Source organism: Nicotiana attenuata, unplaced genomic scaffold (assembly GCF_001879085.1).
Source record: "Nicotiana attenuata strain UT unplaced genomic scaffold, NIATTr2, whole genome shotgun sequence".
Taxonomy (NCBI): domain Eukaryota; kingdom Viridiplantae; phylum Streptophyta; class Magnoliopsida; order Solanales; family Solanaceae; genus Nicotiana; species Nicotiana attenuata.
This window is the reverse complement of record NW_017670491.1, coordinates 283,252-296,471: the sequence shown is the minus strand read 5'-3', so window position 1 is coordinate 296,471 and position 13,220 is coordinate 283,252. Positions and strand designations below refer to the sequence as shown.

Below are 13,220 nucleotides of genomic sequence, written 5' to 3'. Positions count from 1 at the left end.
ACAAATGAAGATAATGTATGTTTGCTGCTGTTGCATGTGCGGCAGTGGAAAGAGGAGGAGAAGCTTTAGAGGATACACATGTTTGGAGTGTATAAAATTTACATGTTTGGAGTGTATAAAATTTACAAGCTTGATTATAAAAGTTGCTTGTTCCTCCATTCCAATTTGTGTGGCAACATTTCTTTTAGTTCGTTTTAAAAAGAATAACAACTTTCTAAATTTGTAAACAATCGAACTTAAACTTCTTTTTTACCCTTAATGATAATATCTTGCAGGACATAAATTTTATGGAATATTTTAAATAGAGCTGTCAATATGGGCAGGGCCGGGCTAGCCCCGCCCATCCTACGTGAGCTTTAGCAATTGATGGTTGGGCTGGGCTAGCCCACCATTTTGATGGGCTTTATAATGGTTAGCTCACCCCAGCCCTTTGTGGGCTGCGGGCCCCCATGGGCGGCCCATTATTTTTTAAAATATAAACTTTATTTTTTCTTTAGGTTTTAACCTAAAAAAAAGATAAATATTTAAAAGCTTAAAAAATCTTATTGGAAATGTTTGACAAAACTTAATGACTCTTTATATTATTCTAATATATCATAATAAACACTAAAAAAGTAAAAGATAAGACTATATTTCATTTACTAAAAGTCAAAACTCAAAACAAACAATTCAAGAGAACGTCCATGACGCTTATGGGATATCCAATACATCATCTTCATCAAACACATTTGAATAAGCGTGTGATTATGGGATATCCAATACATCATCTTCATCAAACACATTTGAATAAGCGTGTGAGAAAGTTGTCTTAACATCGTCACTTTCATCTACATCTACATTTCTTATGCAATATTAATTAGTTAAATATTAAGATTAATTTTTAAAACTAATTAATGTTTTAAGACAATTGAGCTTAATAAACTTTAAGCTTGTGATACTCTTCTTGTTATTTTTTTTTGTCGTATACTTTTTATATTTTATATATTTTAAATACGTATTTTTATTTAGGCCTACGGGCCGGCTCAGCCTGGCAGCCTAGCCAAGCCTCACGGGAAAAAACATAACTAGATAATATCTAAGAAAATTTTACAAAATCCTAGCAACAATCAGTAATTAACAAACACGACAGCTAATTATCTGCATTTCTGGCCGAAATATTTAAAGCTACACCAATTCGATTCCTAAATTATCGCCCATATTATCATATCATCTCCCATAACGGCTAAGTATATTATCAAGAATTATTTTACGGAGAATCTATAATGCATTATCAAAATTTACGCCCTATTCATTCCTTTGATATCTCTTTCTTCTACAACGCAAACACAAACTACAATCGTCTATTTATACTTCAATTATCATATTATTGTTGTTTCATAACCTAATAAATAATTTTTTAATAATAAATATTTGTGGTTTAAAGAAGTATATCTAATACACACACACACACACACGAAGACTCTATCATTTACATATTACTATATATACTATGTATATTTATACATATCTAGTGTATTACTATTAATTACATTGTTATTAGTGGTATATCCATATTATACAATAACTTGAACATAGGTTTTTAATCATACATTGATTGACTAGATGAATATACAACTTATTTTCGGAGTATATTAAAGAGTATACAACTTATTTTTGGAGTTTATTAAATTATCGGCCAACAACTCTCTTTAATACGAGTACACATGATTTTGTTTGATACAAAACATATATATATACACACACACACACACACTGGCACTCAATTAAAACACAAAAAGATATTTTCAAAAATTACATCTTGGTAAACAGTAATAATACATAAGATTATAATTCAACTACATAAAATATACGTAGTAAAATTTATTCAATCGAAGCAAACTTCTTGAACAAAATCTTCAAAGGAATTGAAAAATGATTAGGGTCGGTTTGGTGCTCGCCATGCATCCTTCTATTTGTTCGAACTTTTGAGAACCAAGACTTCTTTTTCTTTTAGTTTTCTTCTCTCTGTTGTCTTGATCTATCTCTAATTTTTTGTTTTGTGCGAGGCCTGTTACTGAAAGGCAGCCATGGTTTCCTTGTTTCTTTTTTCTCTTGCGAACCTGCTGAAATTTAGAATAGAAAATAAAAGGAACGAGAGTGTGCATGAAAAGATAACTATGGATCCCATGATTTGTGCATTATGTTACTCATTAATTGTGTGCATAATTTTTGCAATATGCTAATATTGTAAAAAAAATGCTATTTATGGAATAAACAAGAAATGGTATCATTAACTTAAATAGTTTTTAAAAGATGCTTAGCCGTGCATTTTTCTCCATTTTTAAATAGGCTTCAAAAATTCTAGCCCAGCCTTTTACTTAATAACGGGTTGGGCCGGGCTGGCCCAACTGGCCAAGCCTATATTGATGGCTCTAATTTTAAACCAGAAGTTTCAAAAGTCTCATAACTACCCAAATGTTATGGCATGTTTATGATCATAAGTTTTAATGTTTTTTTCTTTTTTAACTTTGTGCTTTTTCAAATTTTGCCACATAAATTAGAATGGAGGGAGTATTACACTGCCAAACGGCCAACCACAGTATTTTGCATTGCACCATTGTATCTCTTCCCACAAAGTAGACGGGTCTACTTTTGGGGCGAAAGACACATATCAGGGACAATATCAAACGAGGTTCCTAGGAAGCCGGAGAGAAAGTTGGCATTAGAAAAAAACAATATCTTTTGCGGGCTGGTAGACTCACTTTGATTAACAGTATCCTTAGGGCCCTTCCCAGTTGCACAGTCATTGTTTCCTACTCTGGCACATGTTTTGAAGTGTATGGAAAAACAAGGAGAGACTTTCTTTGATGTGGTAAAAAGAAGGTCAATTCTTTTTGTCTTGTGAATTAGAAGAATTTTACCGAGGACAAAAAAGTGGTGGTGTTGGAATCAAAAATCTCAAGAGTCATGATGAGAGTCTTAATAAAATGGATCGGAGATTCCAAAGAAGTTGACACTGATAGTAGGCTGTGCATGAATTGGATCGGATCGGTTTTAGCACATTTCGGGTTCTACAAAATGCAATCCGAATTCGATCCGAATTAATATCGGATTAGATAGGATTTTAAAGTTTGAATTGGATAACTATTTCGGATTTTAATATCGGATTGTAGCCAAATCCGATAAATTGTAAAGGTAGTAACTTGGAGGAAGATGTAAATGAAGTATTGGCTTTTCTCGTAAAGAACATCATAGCATCCACAGATGAAAAGGAAAGCTGCAAATCCCAATTCTTGTGGTAAAATCCATCACATAAACAAAACACAATCTTTATAGCAAAATAAAATTAACTAAAATCCCAAATAGATATCTAATAAACTGAAATCCTCAACAAGAATTCATTAATAGATTACACAAAAGAGTTCCAAGTTCCAACTTCTATGGCCATCCCACTCAATCCTGGCTCGCTTTCAAGTTCAGCAACACTGCATTTGACAAAAACGAGAGGATAAAAGATATCAGATTTGACAACATTGCAACACTGCATTTCATAAGATATTAACTACTCAAGTGAGCCCTTTATTGCATTCATCAAGAGCATTTTTAAAGCACATTATCATCAGTTATATCCAATCAATATAATTCATTACATCTAATATAAACAGTCAGCAATGACACGATCAATCCTATCCACATACACAAAGAATAAGAACATTCAACCTATTAATCAGTTTTCCAGCCCTTACAAATGCTTGATGACTACCTTAATTCAAGGACAAGCTGCAGATGCACCATTATCCGTAGGGATCAAATCGAAGACATCAAACTTTTTCAAAGACACAACAGAAAATTGATAAAAGCACAAGAAAAAGAAGCCATCACAGAAAAGGAAACGAAAATCTAAGCTGCTCGGACTCGGGTGCGAGTGTCCGATACGGGTGCGGATCTAGAGGTCAGATCCTTCATGATCTAAATTTAATGATTCAGGGGTACAGATCCAAGTACGGATTCGGCTACAAATAATTCAATTATTTAATAATAGAGTTATAAAAATGTCTAAATTATGTGGAAAATTTACAAGGTATTCCATTTTCTTCCATATCACCCTAGCTTTTGATTTGTTTTCAAAAATCATTGTATCTGTCCCAAATTTCTCCGTTGATTTTGATCAAAGTACCCAAAATCGGTTGACCAGATCCGACACGCATCTCACACCATACCCACACCCACGTCGTGTCGACATGGGTGCAGCACTGTAAGTGAAGAGCCCGAGCAACTTAGACGAAGATAAACATGATTTAAGGGAGGATACCTTTAAAAGTTATGTCATCTGAAGGGTCATTACATGGAAATATAAAAGAAACATTACATGGCAGAGATTGGTCAAAAAGGAATTGATAAGCCATATGTCATTTGATGAATAAGGCAGTGAAGATAAGATGGACAAGATTCTGTTAGTTTCTTTAGACCAGTAGACAAGACGGAACACAAGATGGAACGCTTATACAAGATGCACACAAAAATAGTAAAAAATATACCGGCAATAGCAAACAGTGATCTTCAATCGCTATATGTCGACGATGCAAGGCTCTCTTGCGGTATTAATATAGTCTGTAGAATAAGATAGTAATAGAATAAATTAGTTTAAAAATAATCTAAAGAAACAGAAAAAAAGTACACATTGAACACAAGTAAAGTAATAGAATAAATGAGATAGTCTTACCAGCTTCAAGTTGTTCAAGATTATCTAAATCTTCTTCAATTTTATCCGGAGTTGTTGATTCGTTCCAAAGCCAATCTTGGAAACACACAAGAGCTTGAATCAATCTAGGAGTCACTGAACTCATAAATGGATCAAGTATGCGTCCACCGGTACTAAAGGTTGATTTCTGAGGCAACACTAGAAATCAGAATGGCTAGCACATCACGTGCCATCTCAGTAAGAGTGGAAAATCTGGGTGAGTTCAACTTCCACCACCCTAGAATGTTAAAATTTTCGTAGTCTTCCTCAACATCTTCATCCAAATATTTATTTAACTCTGTTTAAGAATCAATTCCTTCACCCTTCTTATGTTTCTTTAAATCTAGCATGAATTTTGAAAGCGATGATGAAGAAGTAGATGAGTTGGAAAAGATGGACATGAATCAAGGGACACATGAAAAGATGGAATTGAATTGGAAGTTAGAGAGGATGGACATGAACCAGAACTACCATTCTTCTTTGCATACACATTGAACAAAGATTCCATGTATGTCTTCACCTCATCTTGTGTTTTCACACCTATTATTTCTCTAAACATAGCATCAAGCGGAAACGAAAGAAATTGAAACTTGTGGCGTGGATCCAACACATATGAAATAAAAATCATTTCATTCTTTAAACTTCTTCCATCTTGCGGGAGATTGTCTTATGTACCTAATAGCATGTCTTTTTCGTTCCACAGACACACTCCCTTCTCTCAACCCATCTTGAACAACTAGATTGATGATGTGAGCCATACATTTCACATAAACATGCTTACTTTCCATCAAGTTAGTGTTCCATCTAGTAAATTGTTTGGATAATTCTTTAACCATGACATCGTTAGAACTCGCATTATCAACTGTCATAGTAAATACTTTATCCACTCCCCATTCAAGTAAGCACTTAGCAATACCACTAGCTAAATCTTGACCTTTGTAATTAGTAATTAGACATATATTCAATATCTTTTTATGTAAATTCCAATTCTTGTCAATGTAATGTGCGGTAACACACATTTAGTTAATTCTTTGAATTGATGTCCATGTATTAGTCGTAATACAAATTCTCTGTTTTGATTCTTTAAAAATTAACTTCAAAGCAAGTCTCTCGTCATGGTGTATCTCAAGACAATCCCTAGTCATAGTAGTACGAGATGGAATGTGAAATAAAGGTTGAAGAGTTCTCACGAAGTCTCTAAATCCATCTTTTTCAACAGGGTTGTTCATCTATAAATATCATACGAGCTAAAGCCCTCCTACATGCCTCTTGATCAAATTTTCAAGGGATAAGTGAGACATCACCTGTTTGACCTTTCTATTGAAAAGCTAATTTTGTCTGACTTGTCTTCGCCTTGTTGGGATTGTTCGAACACTTGAGAATATCCGATAGCAAATTGCTTGTACCACTGTTTTTGGTATTAGCTACATATTCTTCTGAACAGTACTTGCATTTTGCTTTTTTAACACCCTCGGCGATATAAACTAGGCAGACTGAAAATGAAATAAAACCTAACCCTAAAATAAAAGTTTAGTATTTATAGATGCCCTAATAATTTTGGATCGTATCGGGTTAAAATTAAACAATTCGAATCCGATCCGTATATCCGAAATTTTTAATAAGCATAATCCGAAATCCAATCTAAATATTCGAAATTCGAAGTCCGAAATTGAGTAGATTGGTTCCGATTAAGAATATCCGATCCAAATGCACAGCCCTACTGATAGTCCTTTGCACACCAAAATCTTATTGGCACCTTACGATACGCGGGTCTGGAAATATATTAGGTTGCGTTGGAACAAATTTGAGCATACATTGGTTTCCTACATGGAAATGGTTGGAGAATTAGGTTTTAGGAAGACACATGGTCGGGGCACACACCTCTCTAAAGGACCAATTTCTGGATATTTGCGGCTTATCCACCCTTTGTAATGCTACAGTTGCTGAATTTATTCTACTCAAAGCTGGGATCTGTCCTTTCTCAGGAGTATTAATGATTGGGAAATGGGAAAGATGTCTTTTACTTCAACACTTATTTAATATGACTGTTGACCAACTCAAGCTTGATACCTTGAAGTTGAAGGGACATCCCATTGGTTTCCTCTCTCTCAAAATATGCTACAAGCTGTTGGAATCAAACTATGCTGGTATTTGGCCATGGAAGATCTGATTCAACAAACCTCTTGGATAGTAGCTAAAGAGGCATGTCACAATCAAGCAAATCTTTGAAAAAGGGGATTTTAGTTTTGTAGTAGATGTCCACTATGTGAAGAGTACCACGAAGATGCCTACCATCTATTTATGCACTGCAAGGTAACAAAACGACTTTGGAGTATGTTCTTATGCAATACTTGGCTTGTGGTGTTGTCTTAGACCTAGTGCTTTGCTGGAGTAGTGAGGGACTTACCAAGAAGTCGCAGTAGACTTAAAAAATTATACCTCAATCATTTGGTGGACTTGTTGGGTTGAAAGAAACAACCAAATCTTAAGGCTAAAGTAGAAAGCTTTTAAGACGGATGTACTTCTTTGCTAGCTTTTTGGTGCAAAGTAACCCTTGCATGTGATGTACATGCATCGCTAGATACGATCGGGTAATTTCACAATTTGTAGTTATGTTTTGTAGCAGTAGCTTAATACAAGTTTACCATTTACAAAATATTGCTTTACTTATCTCAAAAGAAGTTGCAAATTACATATATTCAAGGAAAGGCACTAGAGTTGAGATATACTTTCGTCTTCCCAATTTATGTTGAGAGTGTAAATTATTTTACAGTTGGTTCTACTTTCGACGGTAATGTAGAATTTTGTGCGTCTAGAATTTAAAATAGAATGTTTGAGCATTCATTTACATGGATTCAATATATTGTTGGTTACTTTATAGCGCCAATTACAAAAATGTCATGCATAGTGCATCCTAGGAAGGCAAGATTCTCTGGGTGCTAGATGACTACTACTATGGAGTGGGAAATAAATTTTTGGTGGTGAGTTGACTTAAATGGTGCTTGACCAAACTTGGTTGTTATTTTGGGCACACTTTCAAACAATTAAGATTGTAAGAATTGAAAAGTGGGCCCAACTCAAAGCTGGCAACTTATTCATACAATTTGAAGCATAGAGTAGCATAGGAATAGTCTATACCTATGTATGTTCTAATGTTCTACCTATTTTACAACGTCAGTTTGAGTTTTGCTTAAGCCTTGTTAGTAGCCGTAGAAATAGTTGGATGCTTCGCCTCACCTAGGAGGTGCATTGGCATAAGCATCAAGAAGGGTTTTGTGCTCTTTTTTGAAGAGCAAAATAGTTAGCATAAAATAGTGACGAAAAATAACTCCTGTCATATTTTATGTCATACTCTCTTTCCTTTTTGGTTATATTCTAAAAATATTGATTTGTTCTTGTGCTTTATTGACATGTTGGGATTAACTTGATATAAAAGTTTTGGCTTTTTATTAAGAGAGATGAAGGAAGGTGAAACTCTTATAATCTCATTTTATTGTGGGTAGTTTATTTATTTAGTTTGTGTGTTAGAGTCTTGTTTCTTAAACTATGTTTATTTGCACAAGTAATATTAAGTTTTAAGCTAATGTTATGGATGAATATATATTAGTGATAGATTATAAAAAGCATAGTAAGATAGATCTAACATAAAATTCGAATTCGACATTTGAATTAGAAATTTAAAATTATTTTTTGTAATCTAACGTGCTTTTATTTCATACCTCACCTAATTTTAGGTATTTTAATTATTTTAATGTCTATAAAGTAATTGCTTGTTTTAAATTATGTTTTCCTGCATTGCATATAATTTGTGGATCCGACCAGTGGTGAAGCTAGTAATTTTTTCAAGGGTGTTCAAATTTAAAAGAAAAGTGGAAAAAATTTCGACATTTAAAAGAAAAGTGGAAAAAATTTCGACAACGGGTGTTCAATATATGTTATATACTTCTAAAACGTAATATTTTACCTATGTACACAGTGCAATTTTTCGACGAACGGTGGTTAGTTGACCACCCTAATCACCATGTGGCTTCGCCACTGGATCCGACTTCTAGATCCGCACCCGTATTGGACACCCACACCTTAGTTCAAGCAACTTAAACTTTGCATTTAAAGTTTGTAGATTTTGATACTATCTACGCTTTTCACCTTTGACAACGCGGTGCTGTATATATTAATTAGCATTTATCAGCACTTTTTCTAATTGCATTTGTGTTGCTTATTTTTGAAATGCTTTGGGATGCTCATCTAATGAATCAACAGAGTATGGGCGTGTCCAATGTGGTAGTTCTCGCAAAATTTAACTGCAAGTTGGGAGTTTGTAAAAATATTCTTATATTGTCTGAATGAAATTCAATAATATATTTCTAGTGTTCATCTGGTTGTTTTAAGTACTTGCTTTCCCATCTTGGATCATCATTATGTAAACTGCATGAGCTTTTAACTTAAAACACTTTCACCTTTCTGTAACAGTCATGTATAAAGGTTGCTCTTGACTTTGTGTCTCCTGAAAATCTTCATGAGTGCATCCGTCTGACTGAAGAGTTCCGCACTCTTCCCCAAAATCACAGAGCCAAGGAGGACAAGTTGGAGGTACATTTATTTGGATATGCAGTTTGTGTTATTTGCTTGCTTCTTTTTGTTCAGGAGTACTTTTGGTATCTTTTTTTTATTTGGGGGGGGGGGGGGGGTTAAATATAGTAGTTTTCTGCTCTTGTTGTCCATTGTTGTTTTATACTTAAACATTGGTCTCTATATTCTGTCGCTTTCTTCTTAGCTTTCCAGAATTTTGACGTTTCTATTCTGTTGTAAAATGACATCGAGTTGAGTCATCCATTGGTGGAGAAAGTGTGTACCACAAATATGGTAGTTGTCTGCTTTTATTTTCAATTGATGTTTTATACTTTACACATGTCTCAATGTACTGTTGCTTTTTCTTCAGCTCTCCAGAATTTGGGCGTTTTATTATGTTATAAAGTGACATTGAGTTGAATCATGCATTGGAGGAGAGTGTGAACCAGATGAATATAGCTCTAATCTTATAATTAATTGTTCGTTGACATATGGTCACATTTGAATTATATATAAGATAATTTTATCTGTTTCAATCTGTTCATGAGGAAATGTCTTGGGAAAATTGTACGTATTTTATGTTTTCTTGGTGGTTCCTTTATTGTGACAGGTGAAGAAAATGAGTATTTATGCAATGAGAGAAGCTCTAAAATGCCTGGAAGAACTTGCAAAGTAGGTCTCCTTATTCTTTCTTTTGTGCAACTCTAGCATTATTCAACCTATAACAACCCGTTTCTGTGAACTTATCCCATATTTCGTGGTTCCGTGCCTTATGTGAACATATTATAGCAATCTACACGTGAGCATTCGTTTCCTGGTGCTAGCTGCTGAAATTTGCGAAAGGGTGGTGCTCATATAAAAAAAATCACTTCATCCCATGCTTCAACTTTTTTGTGGGAAGAACTGTCTTGTTTTATGAGTATTTAAGTTGAAATTTATTTTCGTGCAACATTGGGACCCAGAAAATTGTCTTGCTTACAAGCTATAATCATTTGCAATTACTTAGTTACTTTTGGATTTCAGCGTTCACCCTTTGTATCTATTGTCGCTTTTTGTGTAGATCTCATCGTGGCCAATCCTGTGACAGACTAATTTTTTGTGTTTGATTCGTAGGGATTCCACCGATAAGGGTGAGAACAGAAAATCAGAAGATGATGGAGAAAATTCAGCAGACGATCATGATGATTCAAAAGATGAGTAGACGAGACAAGATTCAGGTTGACGACTCAATAGCCCAAAGGAGGATTTTGAAATGGATTGTCAAAAACTCTAAGTGAAGATGCCCTTTTTTGGATTATGCCTGCATATGATTATCTAACTTAAGATGTATCTAATAGTTAAATCTCTTTGGTGTGTAGGCTCTTTGTTCTAACCTGACCCATGTTTGTTTAGTTTTGGGGTTTTCTCTGTGCATTTCAAGTTTATTATGTTAGTAATTCAATGAAAACGGTCCTTACAAGTTTTGGTTTGTCTATCTAGTCCTTGCTATTTGTTTGGTGTTTCGTCTGACCAGGCTTGTAGCGTAAAGTGACTCAATGTCGATTACGTTGAAGGTCACATTCCCTTGAGTTGTTTCTTTGAAAATTTCGAACATATTCTAAAAGAATTGAGTTCCCTATTTAATTTGGGGGAATTAAGCTCCTTGTCACTTGGCCCAATAGTCCATCATAAAATGGCCCACGTTTGAAGCCCTTACCTGATATGGCCCAGGTTGTACATAATCTGAAAATTATTTTTCACCAGTTAGCCCACCCTATTTTTTTCTTTTCTTCGTTCTTCTTCTTCTTCCTCTTTCACGACTTTGCACCCCAAAGTTTCTCTATCATTATATATATATTCTTCAATTCTCCTTCCAGATTCAAAGCTGATAATCACTATTAAGATGAGAAGAAAAAATACCACTTAAGAGAATTATTATTTTTGGAGTCACCATTAAAGGTCATTCGAAACTTCAATTTCAAAAATTGAATTTTTCGATTTTGTTAGTTGTTTGAATTGGGTGTTGGCCCAATTGATTGGGATCGTCAAGGGAAGTTCAAAACTCAAATTTGAAGTGATTTGGAGCAGATTTGAGTTAAATTTCAGAAGATGCCCAAAGAAGAAGAATAACCAGTGAAACTCCATTAATAGGATTCATTTGTAGTGTATAATAGTGTATAATATTGTATAAGTAATGTATAATAGTGTATAAACACATCTTATACATTATTTTACACAAGGTTGATGCATTATTTACAGGTATTTGGTGGATTTTTTACATTTCTTCTTCTTCTTCTTCAACTGCTACACCTATATACATGGTGTATCACTAACATTTTCACTACTGTGCTTATACATTTTTATATATATATATTTTTTATACACTTTTATACAACTATATATATAATATACCTCTTTGTATAAAAGTGTATAAGCATCTCTGACGATTTTTTTGTACGATTTTCACTTGCAATTCTTGATTAAGACTATACCAAATCTCCACTAAATGACTTCAAACTTTGTATACAGTCTACTTAGACTAATTTTAATAAGTTCAAACAATACCCACTCCAAATTTCTCATAAAATCATATTCAAAAACTAACAAGATTAGCATTAAAGAAGATGAGGTTTTAGATTTCTCGCGTCTGTTCGTGAATTTTCTTAGTTGTGATAGGTATGTAGAAACTTGAGGAAAAAGGAGAATGGAAATATTTCACGCTTGAAGATATAGAGAATAAAAAAGCTGGAAAAAAAATTCAGATCTATGCTTATTAATATTTGGCTGCACATTGCAAACTTGTAAGTGGGCTAAAATAATACAAGGTCAACTTATGGAGTACATTATTACGTAATTAGCCATTTAATTTCTGCAAAAAATTTAGAATCCTTTCGATAGGAAATTCTTCTTTTACAATTCAAACTTATACTCCATCTGCCAAATACATTAATGGCCCCTCAAAGTGGCTCCAATAATTAAGAACCTACATAGAAGTGTATCTATTAAACACAACATCTGACGCGGCAAAGAGGTGTTCCTTAGTTGCCAAAACTGTATATCTATTAAACACAGCTTCAGACGTGGCAAAGAATTGTTCCTTAGTTTCCTTTTGGCGCATGAGTTAATATCCAAGTATTATTGTTTCTTTTCTTTATCCAAAAAAAAAAAAAAAACTCACATTTTCCTATTCCATTGCCGACGCGGCTCTTCTGCTAGTGTCGTGCCCAGCACACTTCTTTTACTTTGATGAACATAAGCTCAAATTGTGATACTAGAGAAGGACAAGCAGAGGCTATGCTTTCTACAACAATGGAAGCTTATTGGGCTCATAAAGGTGCTACCATGAATTTAAAATACTTAAACTAATTAGTGTTAGTAAAAAATCTCAAGAAATTGAAAAAGTCTAAGAATCCGTTCAAGGTTGGGATTTCTTTTCCCTTTAATATTAGGATTTCTTTTCCTCAAAGATTAGGATTCCTTAATTCTTGTTTTAGTAGGGTTATATTTGCAGTTCTAGTCAAACTAAGATTGTTAGTCGGTAGTCTAATCCTACTAGAATTCTTTCCCTATTTTAGTATGGATAGGTTTTCTTATCCATATTCTTATTCTAGTTTAATTAGGATTAATTTCTTAACCTTAAATTTTACTCATTGTAAGGGCTATTCAAAGAGCTCAGTATGCTAAAAATAAACATTGGTGATTAATTTTTCTAAGCTCTTGCTTCAAAAACATGAGTACTCTTTTGGTTGACTCTTCTTTCTTTATTCAACGTTTCTTGCAATCTTGCGGGACTGAGGAACGAGTGAGTAAGATACTTTTCTTTTTACAATCTTTGTAACGACCCGACCGGTCGTTTTTGGAATTTACGCCCCGATCCCCTATTAACTGCTTCCCCCAAGTTTATTTATGCTATTTCGATTTGCCGGGATGTTCGGTTTTGAGTTTCGGAGAG

At 34.1% G+C, this 13,220-nt stretch overlaps 1 protein-coding gene across 1 annotated transcript in view; it reads left to right on the top strand.

Annotated features, from left to right (window-relative positions):
* Positions 1–10,761, top strand: part of LOC109240176 (lysine-specific demethylase JMJ25-like) — a 28,857-nt gene extending 18,096 nt beyond the window's left edge. The window contains exons 11-13 of the mRNA XM_019406812.1: positions 9,191–9,310; positions 9,900–9,961; positions 10,403–10,761. Coding sequence (XP_019262357.1) covers positions 9,191–9,310; positions 9,900–9,961; positions 10,403–10,490 — 270 coding nt within the window. The 3' untranslated portion in view covers positions 10,491–10,761. The remainder of the gene's footprint in view (positions 1–9,190; positions 9,311–9,899; positions 9,962–10,402) is intronic.
* Positions 10,762–13,220: the final 2,459 nt, after the last annotated feature.